At 32.5% G+C, this 15227-nt stretch overlaps 1 protein-coding gene across 1 annotated transcript; it reads right to left on the bottom strand.

The window, feature by feature from the left end:
* Positions 1–12963: 12963 nt before the first annotated feature.
* Positions 12964–13776, bottom strand: LOC127737199 (carboxypeptidase B-like). The gene has a single exon (XM_052247731.1). It carries the CDS (start codon positions 13774–13776, stop codon positions 12964–12966), a length of 813 nt encoding a protein of 270 aa, XP_052103691.1.
* Positions 13777–15227: the final 1451 nt, after the last annotated feature.

Here is a 15227-nt window from a genome sequence, read left to right as displayed (position 1 = left end):
CCCAAAATTTCCAAGTGGTGAAGCTATAATCACCCCTTTGAACATTTCACGGACACATTTAAAAGTTGGTTTACTGTTCTTGAATATATCTTTCACAGATGCATATGTTTCAATTGCTGATAGGGATATTTCTGGGAGGAAGAAGGATTTTTTAAATGTATATCCTTGCCTTTTTAGAGTTAAAAATAAATACACTTTGTCAAAACAGAATGAAAATAAATAGTTTACCCTTCAACATGCAGGATATAAAAATTTAAATAACAAAACCGAACTCCGATGAAAATTCAATACGGAAAGTCCCTATTCTAATGGCAAAACCAAAAGCTCAAACACATCAAACGAATGGATAACAATGTGTACACAAGTTTGAGCAAATAAGCTATACTCAGAAAAAGATGAAAATGAATATTCTGCCAAAAACCAATCCGACTGACACAAGAATGTCGAATGACTGTCTCTTAAACACAATCCCATCCAAAAATCTCGATGTATATTTACCGGATCCAGAGTATATAATGGAAGTTTAAAGTGCAACTGAGACAACTTTTAAGATATGAAAAGATCATAACAAAAACATAAGATAGGTCAAAATAAATTATATATAATGTCTTCAAAATATAAAGAACTACACTTACTTTTAAGTTGTGTAGATTGGCAAAGACCATTTACTAGAGGTTCCAAACAACATAAATCACTGAAATGGTAAACATTCAGTATCAATTCAAATATTAATGTCATGACAAAACGAAATAAATACCAAATTGTCTATTATGTTTTTTTACAGATCATGCATTACTGATAATTTTTGATCATTTTTTAAATTGATGTATATTTTCAAAATGAGTCAAATCGCAAAAGTTGTCAAACAATTCATATTAGGACAACAACTAAAAGAAGTCGATTAATTGTTTCAGTCATTTTAAAATTTATCTAGATCAATAATCTTATAAATACTGATGAAGATCTTTTTTAAAGTAAGAAACTATGTCCAATTGTTCAAGAAATTATAAGATATGGAAAACGAATTGTTTCTATCAACCTCAAGTTGTTGAAATACTTTACGGATGTACTAAGATTAAGAAATCAAAAGACTCATTATATGTTTTTCGCTAATTCGATAATATATTTATATATTTATGATGATTACGATTTTCCAATTTATACTCCTCCTGCTTTTCCTTTTTTTCTCGGGTTTAAATGTAAACAACTCGAACCTTAAGTCACACATTCATTTTGGCTACAACAGTATTACCATATTAAAACAATAATAATGATAAATGCATACCTATGACGTGCAGAGTGTCTTCAGCAATGAACGAAAAAAAGAACACATTCAAATGTAACAAATGTGTGCAATTTGAGAAAACACAGCTTGATAATTGATATGGGTCGTTTTTATACAATCAGTTAATGACCTTTATAAATTGAACCTTGTTCAACGGACAACCTTGGACAACTTTAGCTATTTTATTTTAGACCTACCAATGCCACAAAAACATGCATATTTAATCAAATTGAGTCAAATACATCAAACAAACATAAGAGATGTTGATTTTTAAAAACAGCAGATGGTTTAATTGAGAATCAGCATACTTTAGAATACATTAAGTTAATTTCTGTAATTTTGTTATTAAGAAAATAGAAGTTATACAGTCAGGTGCAGATAAAAAGAGTCAGTCCAGAATGTTACAAAAACCAAAATATGAAAACACCCAAAAAAAGAAGAGTCCAAACTGTAATTAGTAGAAAAAAATATGTAAATATCCAGTGGCAACTTTGTAGGAAAAGCTTTGAAAAAATCATTATTAGAACATAACTTAATTGGCTTTCACAGATGAAAGTGATTCGTTCACCGAGGTCTTAACCATACGAACAAACAATGACAAAATTTAGATTTTCAGCACAATATATAGTAGGTTCTTAGACCCTAAGCCACAGTTTGTTGATTCTACTAATTACTCAAGCAATTGTGTTGTAACAACATACACACATCCGTTTCAAATGCGTGAAACACGCATGTGTTTGAGACGTTTTCTGCAACGCATGTGACACGTGTGTGGAGAACGCATGTGATACATGTACATATGAGTCACGCATGTTTTTTGTGTTTCACGTTCGTGTTTCATGCGTAATCAAACACCTGCATGGAATATGCGTATTTTGAGACATAGGCAATTCACATGCGTGGCCACACACGTGAAAGCATGTGTGCCACGCATGTTTTACATGCGAGCATGAAAAAAACGTGTTTCGCATGTGATGTGCCTGTAACACATGCGTTTCAAGGTACATGCATGACACATGTGGACATTTTTCCCCTAGTATATAAGTAACTGTAATTTTGAATGTCACAATAGAACCGTTATTCTACCCTTAAAATCTATTCTGTCTAGGACAGTTTTGTTTAGAACGTACCTGAACAGGATTGATTTCATTAGTTAGCCTATATGTAAACATTCCTTTTTTTCTTTGTTGTTGTTCTTTTACTAATTTAGTAATATATTGCAAGATGTAAAATGTAAAATATTTTTACTTTGTTTCGTGTCAGTTCCATATTAATGTACTCGTATTATACCAATTTTCCGTATATTGACAAGTGTTTTATAAGACATATATAAGGCAACTTTTATATCAACATAACAAAAGTATGATAGAACGTTTGAAAGCATCTTTGTGCATAAATATGTATGTTTGAAGTTAACCTCAGATGTTAAGATAATTCATAAAATAGTACTCCAAGAAAAATATGAAAATTATACAAAGAGCATTAAATAGATTCAATAATGAATTATACAAACTATCCCCAAAATAGAAAGAACTACAAAATAGGTTAGCATTAAAACTTACTGTTTGGCTTTATAGATTGGCCTACACCAATAGATTGAGACTACATGGAGACTTAATTACGAATTTGATAGAAATGAAATAGCAATGCAATTCTAAACTAAAAAAAAAACAGAACAAAACAAAATATAAACCAAATTATCTATAAAAAAAAAATCCTGATAGTTCTGGCACTGCTGATGATAATTGCTCTTTAAATTTATTTCCATCTTCAATGGTTTTTTAAAAGGTCAACATTTTAGAGGAGTCGATAAATGGTTACATCCGTTTTGACATTTTTTTAAATCAATAAGTATATAGAGACTACAAGCAATTATACATTATATCATATTGTATGGAAAAGACCCATTTTGTTTTATCATTGACCCTTATTTTGTAGAAAAACTTTAAACATGTAATAAAATTAAGACAGTAATAGACTCATAATACCACATATTCTTGTTGGATAAACAATAATACTGTATTAAATACTATTAATGATAAAAGCAAATTATGTTGTGCTGTGTGTCTTTAGCAATGAATGAATGAATAATACATTCAATAGTCGCACCTTGGGCAAATTTGTAAAATTGGTTTAACCCCATCACGTTGTGACCATAATTGACTCTTAGGGGTTCAGAAGATTCCCAATAGGCACCATGACGTCTTGTCGTCTACTATTAACGGTGACTTCATCTCTAAATGTTATTGTTTTTTATTGTGTATTTTATTCCAAATTTGGCAGGAAAAGTCTCGGGTGCAATAAGTTTGTTATACGGTTCACTACTCAATTTCTTCGACATCACCGCTATAGATTTTACTAACCCTCTACTGATTCGGAGAGTATTAGTAGCGAACCATATATCTTACAATGCAACAAATGTATGCAAATTGAGAAAAAAAACAGCTTGTTAATTGTAATATGTTTGATTTAATATGCATGTTCATGTTTTTGTAGCATGTCCAAAATTAATACCTAAACTTATCCAAGGTTGTTTGTTGAACAAGGTCGAATTTCTAAAGGTCATTAACTCATCTAAATTGAATTCGTATAAACAATATTTTGGATCAAATGTACTTTCTGTTCTTATTGTTACATTTGATATTAATGTTGATCCTTCATTTGATATCAGATTATGGCTTCGAATTGATCTATCTTTCTGTAAATTTTTTATTTTTTCATCATAAAAAAAGCTTAATCATAAAAAGTTATCGAAAGTACCAGGCTTATAATTTGATACACCAGACGTGCGTTTCGTCTACATTAGACTCATCAGCGACGCTCAGATCAAAATACAGTCAAACCTGCTTAAGAGACCACCTGTAATAAGCAAAAACCTGTGTTAAAAGACCAACAATTTTAGATCCCTCTGTAGTACATTTCATATAAATTGAACCTGTATCAAAAGACCACCTGTCTTATGAGACCACTTTTTTGCTCTCCCTTAAGTGGTTTCTTAAAACAGGTTTGACTGTAGTTAGAAAGCCAAACTAGTTTAAAGTTGAAGAGCATTGAAGACCCAAAATTCCAAAAAGTTGTACCAAATAGGCTAAGGTAATCTATGCCTGGGATAAGAATTCCTAAGTATTTCGAATAATTAATACTTTTGCAAACAGTTAATAAAAAAAGACCATATAATTGATATTCATGCCAACAACCAAGTGTTGACTACTGGGCTGGTGATACCCTCGGGAACGAAACCTTTGTATTGATGAGTAATTGAAACATTCTTTTGATTGAGTAAAGCCATTTCAATTGATATTTTATAGTGTGTCGTTTTATGTCGGGATGTTTTATTCAGGTTAGGGTAAAGGTTGGCGCCTGTTAAAATGTTTAAACCCGCTGCATTTGTTTGCACCTGTCGTAAGTTTAGGAATTTGTTGTTCAGTGGTTGTCGTTGTTGATGTGGTTCATAATTGTTTCTCGTTTTTTACATAGATTAGACCGTTGGTTTTCCTGTTTGAATGGTTTTACACTAGTAATTTTTTGGGGACCTTTATAGCTTGCTGTTCGGTTCGAGCCAATGCTCAGTATTGAAGACCGTACTTTGACCCATAATGGTTAACTTTTTACAAATTGTGACTTGGATGAAGAGTTGTCTCATTAGCCACATCTTTTTATATCTACATTCCGTTCGATTTTGATTTTGCAAAAATCACGTTGTTAATGCATTGATCTCAAGCATCACAAATTTTCTCTTCCCGTAAACTTCGAATACAGGATTTTGTTTAAGTTGCTATGTGAATTATTAATTATTTGTTTTTTACTTTTGTTTGTATATTCGGCTTTTTCTGTTTACAAATTTGATGTCTGTCCTTTTCTTGCTGTTTTCAATAACTACCCCTTGATATCTTCTATTATTTGTTCTCTTCAAATCTTCTATAGATTATATATGATTCTATCATTGGTACGTGCGATTAATTGCCCATGTTTCTATTGTCGATTGTCCAAATGGTATCCCATGTCGATTATTTGCTTAGTACAACCGATTAATTTGTTTCTTGCTTTCCTTGTGTTTCCCAGTTAACTTCCTTTGAATGCCCCTTAGTATATTCATACATACAAACAAACACCCACACACACACATTTTTATTTTAGCTTATTTCGAATGTCCTTATAAATGTACATTGTTGTTTTTTTTTTTAAATTGTTTAACATCTCACAGCGATATACTACTGTTGCCTCTATTTATTCACCCCTTATTTTATTTTATTGATTTTGTATTTACATTTTGTATCATAGATAAAATTTATTCTTTCAGTGTATGTAGTGTTAATATATCTCTTGAGTTAAGCCATTTCAATTGATATTTTATAGTGTGATTTCTATGTTGTGATGCTACACTATTGTTTCAGATAAGAGTGAAGGTTGGTACCTATTAAAACGTTTTAAACCGCTGCATTTGTTTGCACCTGTCCTCAGTCAGGAATCTGATGTTCAGTAGTTTTCGTTTGTTGATGTGGTTCATAAGTGTTTCTCGTTACTCGTTTTTTATATAGATAAGACCGTTGGTTTTCCCGTTTGAATGGTTTTACACTAGTCATTTTAGGGGCACTTTATAGCTTGCTGTTCGGTGTGAGCATAGGCTCCGTGTTGAAGACCGTACTTTGACCAATAATGGTTTACTTTTAAAAATTGTGACTTGGATGGAGAGTTGTCTCATTGGCACTCATACCACATCTTCTTATATCTATGTTCATAATAAATGAAACGCATACACGTATTATTCGCTAAATTGACCCGAAACGACAATTGAAATCACTTATAGTTAAAATACTGTATTATTTGTGTTATTTCGTATTCTTTTTTTCAATTATGTATATCAGTAAAATTTAGAATGGTAATGGGGAATGTGTCAAAGAGACAACAACCCGACCAGAGAACAGATAACAGCCGAAGGCCACCAATTGGTCTTCAATGCAGCTAGAAAATCCCGCACCCGGAGGCGTGCTTCAGCTGGCCCCTAAACAAAAATGTATACTAGTTCAGCGATAATGGAGGTCATACTAAACTCTGAAATATATGAAAGAAACTAAAATTAAAAATCATACAAGACCAACAAAGGCCAGAGGCTACTGACTTGAGACAGTACATGCGCTCTGATATTGTCTAGATTCAGTTCTATCTGTTAAGCGCATGTTTTATCGATGGAATTCATATATGGAAATTTAAAGTGAAATCTTTTTTAATTGGCGATTTAAACCCTTTCTTATATAATTAATAATGTTGACCTTGTTATAATATTTGTTTATTCCCCGCGACTCTACACTAAGAGTAGATGTGAATGCAGTGACAGGACTTTAAATATTTCAATCCTTTATGGGTTGATTTAAAATACATATATAAGTAAGCAGTGAATGTGGTTGTTAAATTTGATAGATGCTTTCTGTGCTTCTTTGTTAAATGTTTGTTTGTTTTGAGATTGTGACACAGTGAAGACTGCTGTACCCATATTTTGACAATGTTACCTATTATGTCTTTTTGTTCACACATCGTTGTAAATATAACGGAATTTGATGCGACTGTCATGCAAGTGAGAGTATTAGCGCTATAAAACCAGGTTCAATACACCATTTTCTACATTTGAAAATGCCTGTACCAAGTCAGGAATATGACAGTTGTTGTCCATTCGTTTGATGTGTTTTATCATTTGATTTTGCCATTTGATTAGGGACTTTCCCTTTTGAATTTTCCTCGGAGTTCAGTATTTTCAGTATTCAATATTTAGGTAAGCAGATGATATTTTTAATTTGGATTTCGGTTTTTCTTTCTTGCATCCAAATTTAGTAATATTCATTATGGGTTCTTTGTAGTAAATACTTACACGGTAAAAACGAAATAAATTACCAATAAGTTTATTAGTTCCAATTGTTGAAACTACAATCCCGTCCCCTTTTTCCCCGAATTTGACTTGCTGAATAGGACTTATTCCCGGGTTTGTAATTAAATGAGCAACACGACGGCTGTCACATGTGGAGCAGAATCTGTTTACCCTTCCGGAGAACATGAGATACTTCCCAGTTTTTTGTACTACTCGTGTTGCTTTGTCTTTAGTTTTCTATGTTGAGTTTTGTGAACTGTTGTTTGTCTTTTTGTTGTTTTTCTTTTTTAGTCATGGCGTTGTCAGTTTATTTTCGACTTATGAGTTTGAAAGTCCTATTTGTATATTTCGCCTACCTTTTATTTTACTCTGTGGCATTTTTACATTTTTTTATCTTTCAAGTAACAATTTTAAAGATATTTTTCGTATTTAAATATTTTCCATTGTTAAATTATTTGCTAATATTTTCAATGTAGAAGTTCTATCGTAGAAGGACATCCTTGAAAGTTTCATAATATGCTGTATTTGCATTGTCTACTTGCGTTATAATGTAAGACCTTTGATAAAAGCCCAAATATTACATGTTCTATAAACAGCTAAACTGCATGTAGTCGATCGATACAATATTTATACTTTTTGTTATAGTAAATATTCTTAAGACAACATCATTAATTTGTGCATTTTTGAGAGCATTTTCTGCATCATACATAATTATGATTGTTTAGTTCTGAAACATTACGCGTTTATTCCATCAGAGCGTGTTGTGTATTATGGATGGGAAATTTTCTATAAAGACGAAATGTTTAATTTTTCTGCCAAGCGGGATTATTATTTTGGTGATTTTGGCATTAATACCTTTCGTCGATATTATATTTCTTTGATATTTCAAATAGTTCACACTCTTTTGGCATGATAGTGTCCGTTTTAATTCTACTTATGAGTTTTTGTATTGCCTATAGGACTGATGATACCCTCGATGATTTATCAGTCACACAGCAAAAGTATCGACCCAGTGGTAGTTATATAATTAACATTACAAATTTTACTGCACCAGAGTTTCATTTCCACAAGTAATCTCTATTCAGTGATGCTCGAAGGCAGAGCTTTTGAAAAACGAAAACTTATGCAATCATTGAAGAGCTGCCCTAACCTAAAAGGACTTTAAAAAAAGCCAGATCCGGAAAAGAAATCAAACCAGGCATGAAGGAAGATATTCCTCAATATATGATTTTTCCTAAATTTTACAACATAAAATCTTAATCAAACAATAGTGGTATTTGCATACCAGTGTTATAGTGTACTGGCTTCAGGGCTGGTGGTACCCTCCGAAGAGACTAACAGCCCTCCAGCAGAGGTATCATTCCAGTGGTAGTAATAACATTAATATAGTGTACTGGCTTCAGGGCTGGTGGTACCCTCTGAAAAGACTAACAGCCCTCCAGCAGAGGTATTATTCTAGTGGTAGTAATAACATTAATGACACAAATTTTACTGCACTATATGCGCCTTTTTATTATAAATGTCTCTTCAGACGTTCCACTGTCGATATAAATCAAGAGTTGATATATTACTTTTTGGAGCAGGGCCAATACGGAAAATATACGAAAAAAGCCGTATTGGCCCATTGGCTAATATGGGACGTTCATTTCCGGTTGCAATTTTCTCACGCCTTTCTTAACTTTGGACGTTTCGTTATGCATTAAAAACATTTGTATTATATTTTTTTTAACTTAAAATCATAGAATAAAAAGTTTTAATGATGTACGTCTTGAAGTCTTGAAACGGAAATATTTCACAGCCTTTTTTAGTACGACTTTCGACTATTGACATGGTTTCATTTTCGTTGATCAATCATCAGAACGCAGACGATCCAAGAGTAAGAATAGTTAAAATGTCTGAAATATTCTTCCTGGCTACTTTATATTTGCTGGATAAAATGAATTGTAATAGCAAAATATTGAGTACTTGGACGGGAAATCAGAAATTACATCTGACAATGTTGACAAAAAAATCCATGAGCATGGACGTGAAAATGCGAAAAGACAAGTTCAGATATGAAATTCTGTATTTTCTTCACGGTAAGTTTCTTTGAAATCATTTAATAAAAAAGTTATGAACTAGCTGTTTCTGTATTGGCCCTGTTATAGATTCGAGGTTAGCTGTATTGGACCCGTGCATGATACACGTTTCTTTTTTATATTAAGATCCATATATTTATTTGACGTAACTTTCAACCAACGTTTTTACAGAATCATTTGTACTTTGTTAAATGGGAAGGTATCTATTTCTACAAATCATCATGGGTACCAGAGCTTTATCATAACAAAATTTTGAACTTTGAATTTCCTTTACAGTAATGACTTAGAGTTAAGCACAATATTGTGATGATCAGATTTAACCTGGATGTATTCAGACTTGTATTTTTGCTGAAAACAATCAGATTTGTACAAAAAAGTAAAATAACAAAAATACCGAACTCCAATGAAAATTCAAAACGGAAAGTGCCTTAACAAATAGTTAAGTCAAAAGCTCAAAACACATCAAACGAATAGGAATCAACTGTCATATTCATGACTTGGTACAGGCATTTCATTATGTAGAAAATTATGGATTAAAAATGCGAACGATTTTGAAAAAAAAAGTACAAGAACTGTTATTACAAACTGAACGCCAGCGGACGTGGGGTAAAAACTGCACTTCCGTGTACAATCAAACACAGACCACACATGAAAAGTTAATATTTCAGAAAAAAAAGACATTATGGTGATGAAAACTATGCACGTCGAGACAATTAGGATGATCTCTGGCACTGAAATAAGGACTATTCAACAGCTATAGTGGACAGCAGAGCAATTTTGTTCAGCTACTTCCGATGCGTATTGTTGCAGTCCAACATATCCAACGAATTCACAGCTGACTGCAAAATCTTGCTGGAAAAAAGTATTGAAACCTACTAGTACTTTATCAAACTTCTTAACTGAAAGGCACCGAACGACTTGAAGGCAGTCAGAAAAGACCGTAAAGAGAGTTATTAATCAATGCAAGACAACACACACACATATATATATATATATATATATACAAGTCTAAATTGGAAACAACGTTCAAACATATGATTGCGTTGGATAAAAACAGCAATTTTTATACGTGTGCATGCAAAACAAATTTCTTGGTAGAGGGGTCTAAATACAGCACAAACAACATTTTCCAAAAGACCAAATGAGTGAAAAAGTATATTTTAACAAAACGCATTTGACTAGCAGGTCGAACAACTGATGTTCTTAAACCCTGCTGACTGCCATTGGCGATTGCCAAATAAACGGATCACAAGCATAACAAAATAGATCTTATTATTTATTTATTACCAAACAGAAAACAATCAACTTGCGAAAAAGATGGTATACCGCAAACATGAGGTGCAAAAATTTGTACACCATATCCGGATTTCGACAATTAATGTCTCTTCAGTGATGTTAGGAATCGTATATATATATATCTGGTCTAGAACGTTCTAATATTGATGATGGTATTTACAATGGTTGATGTGCATGACTCCCAACTTTAAAATGTGACTTCATAATTCTACCGCCTTTCCGAGTTTGAGCAAGATGAAATTGAAATGTCCTTTAAGTATGAAAAAAGTTCATAAACAGTTACTGTAAGAAGAAAATATAAGATCGCGACAGAATGCAGATAATCAGAATTTGTAGATCGCGAAAATGACAGCCTGCACAAATGCTAAGATTGATCAGAAAACAAAATTTGTTAAGTATCGGCGGGAAATTGGTTGGTGATCCTGGGATGTCTCAGAGAAATGGTACAATACAAAAGCTAAAACACGATCTGCAAAGGTGCTATGGTTTGCTGCAACTGATAATTGACACTAAAAACCGTGGCTTCGGAAACGAACGTCAACAGAACAATCAGAAATGCAATCCAAAATTCACGTGAAAGAAATCTCTTGTCTTTTGACGAGTTAAAATTTAGAAATGTAGACAAAAGAAACAGAGATAGACAAAAAGTCAAGACACACGCATTCTTGAAATTAGGTTAGAAAGTGACAATACAATAGAAGATAAATTTGGTGATGTTCCAAACAGAAACAAAAAGTGAGAGTAAAGGTATCAGGCGATGGAAGTAAGCCAATTGTCGAATTATGTTGTGATGCATTTTGCAATTCTCGACGACGATACATGCTTATTCTCGTCAAGGAACTTTGGCGATCGCGAAAAGACCATATAATTATGAAAACATTTATTCTTGATGTAGACCGTTGACTTGTAAGATAACATCAACAAGCTATATTCCGACGTACGATATGATTAGAGACCACAAGAATGAAATCGAGGCTTTTTTTAAGCATTGACCTGAAATTCATACAATTATGCCTGGGTTTCAGAAGTGCTTAGTAAAGGGTGTCAAAAAATTGATAAAGTCACTTTTCCAGTCCTGGAATTATAATCATTTACACGAACACCGTCGAAACATTTCAGAAATTAAGGAAATATTAAAGTAAGAACAACAAATACACTTTAGCGTAAATAACCCAACTATTATACATTCGTTGAGACGAATTATATTTGACGATTATAGTTTCCGAAATGGGATAGGTGATGCTGCAGGGATGAATGATAGAGCCGCAAGAGTAGTTAAAACAACATACTATTTGGTTCAAAGTGTAAGATGAAGCGGAGTTTCTTTCAACATTTGGATAGCAAAAACTTCTTTAAATAGAAGATGACACGAAGAAAATTAAAAAAAAATTTACAGAAAAGTTATTTGGTATTTTTTGGTATAGAAAACAATATCCACAACCAAACATTGAGATTATAGAATGAATTTTCCTCCGTTGTACGATTAATCACGCCCGTGCTGTTTAACTGAGAACACGACCATTTGTATAAAATATGTGTAAAAAGAAGGCAACTGACTTTTTTGAAATCTCGAATGAATGCCATTTGTGTTTCTTTGTGGAAATAGTTATTTGATTTTATAGTGATTAAGATTGTACTACAATGTTGTCTGCTGTACCCCGATTGTTGACGTTTTTTACCTATTACAGTATAGCGTGTTATTTTCGCGGGGTGTCAAACAATTGATGAAGTCACTTTTCCAGTCCTGGAATTATAATCATTTACACGAACACCGTCGAAACATTTCAGAAATTAAGGAAATATTAAAGTAAGAACAACAAATAACACTTTAGCGTAAATAACCCAACTATTATACATTCGTTGAGACGAATTATATATGACGATTATAGTTTCCGAAATGGGATAGGTGATGATGCAGGGATGAATGATAGAGCTGCAAGAGTAGTTAAAACAACATACTATTTGGTTCAAAGTGAAAGATGAAGCGGAGTTTCTTTTAAGGTGTAAATTTTCGCTTATTTTCGCGGATAGAACAAAATCGCCAAAATAAATTCCGCCAATTTAAAAGTGCACATGCAATGGTACTGATAAAAGTTTTGAATCCGCCAAAATATTTCGTATACCTTATTCAATGAAAATCGCGAAATTTTACATCCGCGAAAATAACCCGCTATACAGTATGTCTGCTTGTTTTTCTCAAACATGTTTTTCAATATAATTGAATTCTATGCAACTGTCAAACACGTGAGATGTTTAACTAGCTATTTTTATTTTCTTCATCCTCACAACTCTCTACTCTTGCATTATGTTTATCGAGAATACATTATATTCGTTAATTCTGAAAAAAATATAAGGATACAGTACAATTTTTGTTCTTTATTTCTTTGAATTTTCTAAATACTGTGTCAAGCAATTATGTAGACTTCCTTTTAATAAACGTAACTTTACCATTTATTATAATAATAGTTTTTTCTTCGAGGCTTGTAGATGTAGTTAGCAAAAGCTTTAACTCCCTCCAGTATTTCTTCGCCGTTAGGAGTGATTTCTGATGCAGGTAGAAAGAATTTTTTCTCTCCTGTATCCCTAAGTTCAATTGTATAAGAGTATTTGATATTTGCTCCACCTCTTGCATAATCATCTGAGGCTCCAGCAATTAGGCCAAATTCTGGAAAAAGGGCAGATTGGTTCACTCTGTATATCTTTTTGCTCTTAGAAAATATCGCAGCTGCTCCTACATTAGCAGCATTTCTGAGATCTTGTGCATCTTTTAATGTGTCCTGTGTGTATCCCCAAGGATATGCCCATATCTGACTGTAACTTTGAAAAGACATATAAGCAACGAAGTTTACGCCCTTTCTGTTCATCACTTTCATCACGGCTTTACTTTCCTCCTCAGTAAAAGGACCTGTACCAGCATAACCGACATAATTACAAGGATCTGATGATCCACCAACAGAAGGATCCCACGTTTTGTCATCATAACCAAAATTTCTATTTAAATCAACACCATAGCAAACGGGGTTTGACGACGTTTGTCGTCGATTTTTCCTCCAGCAAGGATCTGTGGTATAAGTATAAACGTAGCCATCTGGATTGATTACAGGGATGAAATACCAGTCATACAAGTCGACCAATTTTTCTATGGCAGGATCCTGTTGAGGATTATTCTTAAGTTGGTTAATAATATACAGCACTACCGCTGGTGAGATCCATTCACGTGCATGTATTCCACCATCTATCAAAATTGCAGGTTTCATCATACGCCCTCGTTTTGAATATCTCCTTCTTTTATGCATTTCTTTTTTGAATATCTTAACTAAATGTATTTTTCGATTTTCTACAGTTGTGCCTATTTCTTCGTCATAAGCAAAGATTTTCTGTCCTGATGTCCCAATCGTTGGTTTATTACATAGTGACTTAAGGAAGTTTTCTATTGCTGGATATCTGTTATATTTCTTAAAGTTTATTTTTGCAGAGTTTGAAAGGCCTTGGTGTCGTTCTATTATATATTGCCTGAGTTTCGGATTTTCTTTAATTTGCTTGCTAAGGCCTGGACTCATACATTCTGGGACGTCTTGTGATTTCCACTTTGAATATCTGTAATATGCGACGGCTTCGACTATCATAATAGACAAAACAAGAAAACCTTTCATTTTTTCAGTTTTTCTGCAAATGAAAAAATAATTATAAATGTTCAATCTAATTTTAGACGATTATTGACTGAATGTTTTTGTTAAGAAGACGGGCATTTGGGAATGCTCTTCAATCGTTTATAAAACGGCTCAACCTCAAATCTCGTTGTAACATTGTGAAAGGAAAAAGAAACCAACCAAATATAATGTCACTTAATAGATACATACTCATTTTTTTTAGTGCATCTGTAAAACATCAATTTTGAACAAAGGTGTATAAAATGAGTTTAAAATATGCAAAACCACTTGTTAAAAAAATGCAAACTGTCAAAACTCCAGATGGTTTGATTCTTAAATAATTTACATAGGTTTAATTTTTTTTTAGTAAGAATAAAAGGACATTAGCTGAGAAACTAATTACCACAGAATTAACTCAAACTTGTTAATTTGATTCATAAATTAATAATATATTTACTACGATTACAAAATACTTATAGGAAACAAACAAAGCATGAAATCTTAATTAACCGTTGAGATGACACACGAAGACTGCGGATGGTCATTTTACCCTATATAAACATGAATATCAATATATATAGACAAAATAAAAGCATTCGCAATAGTAAGAATTTTCTAGGTTTATTTATTATAATTTCGTAGATTTAAAAAAATGAAACTCTAAAAGAAAATGATGTTTCAGAAAATAAAGTATTAGTATATAAAGGAAGTCAAATACCACCATCGCATTTTACAGTGCCTATAGCTAATACTTCTTAAAAAAATTACCACATTTGAAAAGAAGTGAAGGAAGTATTACGATTGAAACTCAGTTCAACCATCATTTAAGGGCTTACGATACAGTTGGGTATTTGAATAAAACGTGCTTACAAGCTATTTTTCACCTAGTCAATTCAAATATGTGATATAAAATGTGCTACTTTTAGAAATTAATAGAAGAAATTTTAGACATTTACTTAAAATTTCAGTTTCTTTGACATTTCTTTACTTTGGACAAACTTACTTTTTTGTTTATGTTTTGTTTCAGAAGATAAACACATGCGGACTTTTATAAAAAC

The sequence above is a fragment of the Mytilus californianus genome, unplaced genomic scaffold (assembly GCF_021869535.1).
Source record: "Mytilus californianus isolate M0D057914Y unplaced genomic scaffold, xbMytCali1.0.p SCAF_4, whole genome shotgun sequence".
NCBI classification, from domain to species: Eukaryota; Metazoa; Mollusca; class Bivalvia; order Mytilida; family Mytilidae; genus Mytilus; species Mytilus californianus.
The sequence above is the reverse complement of the archived record's forward strand: the minus strand, read 5'-3'. Positions and strand labels throughout refer to the sequence as shown.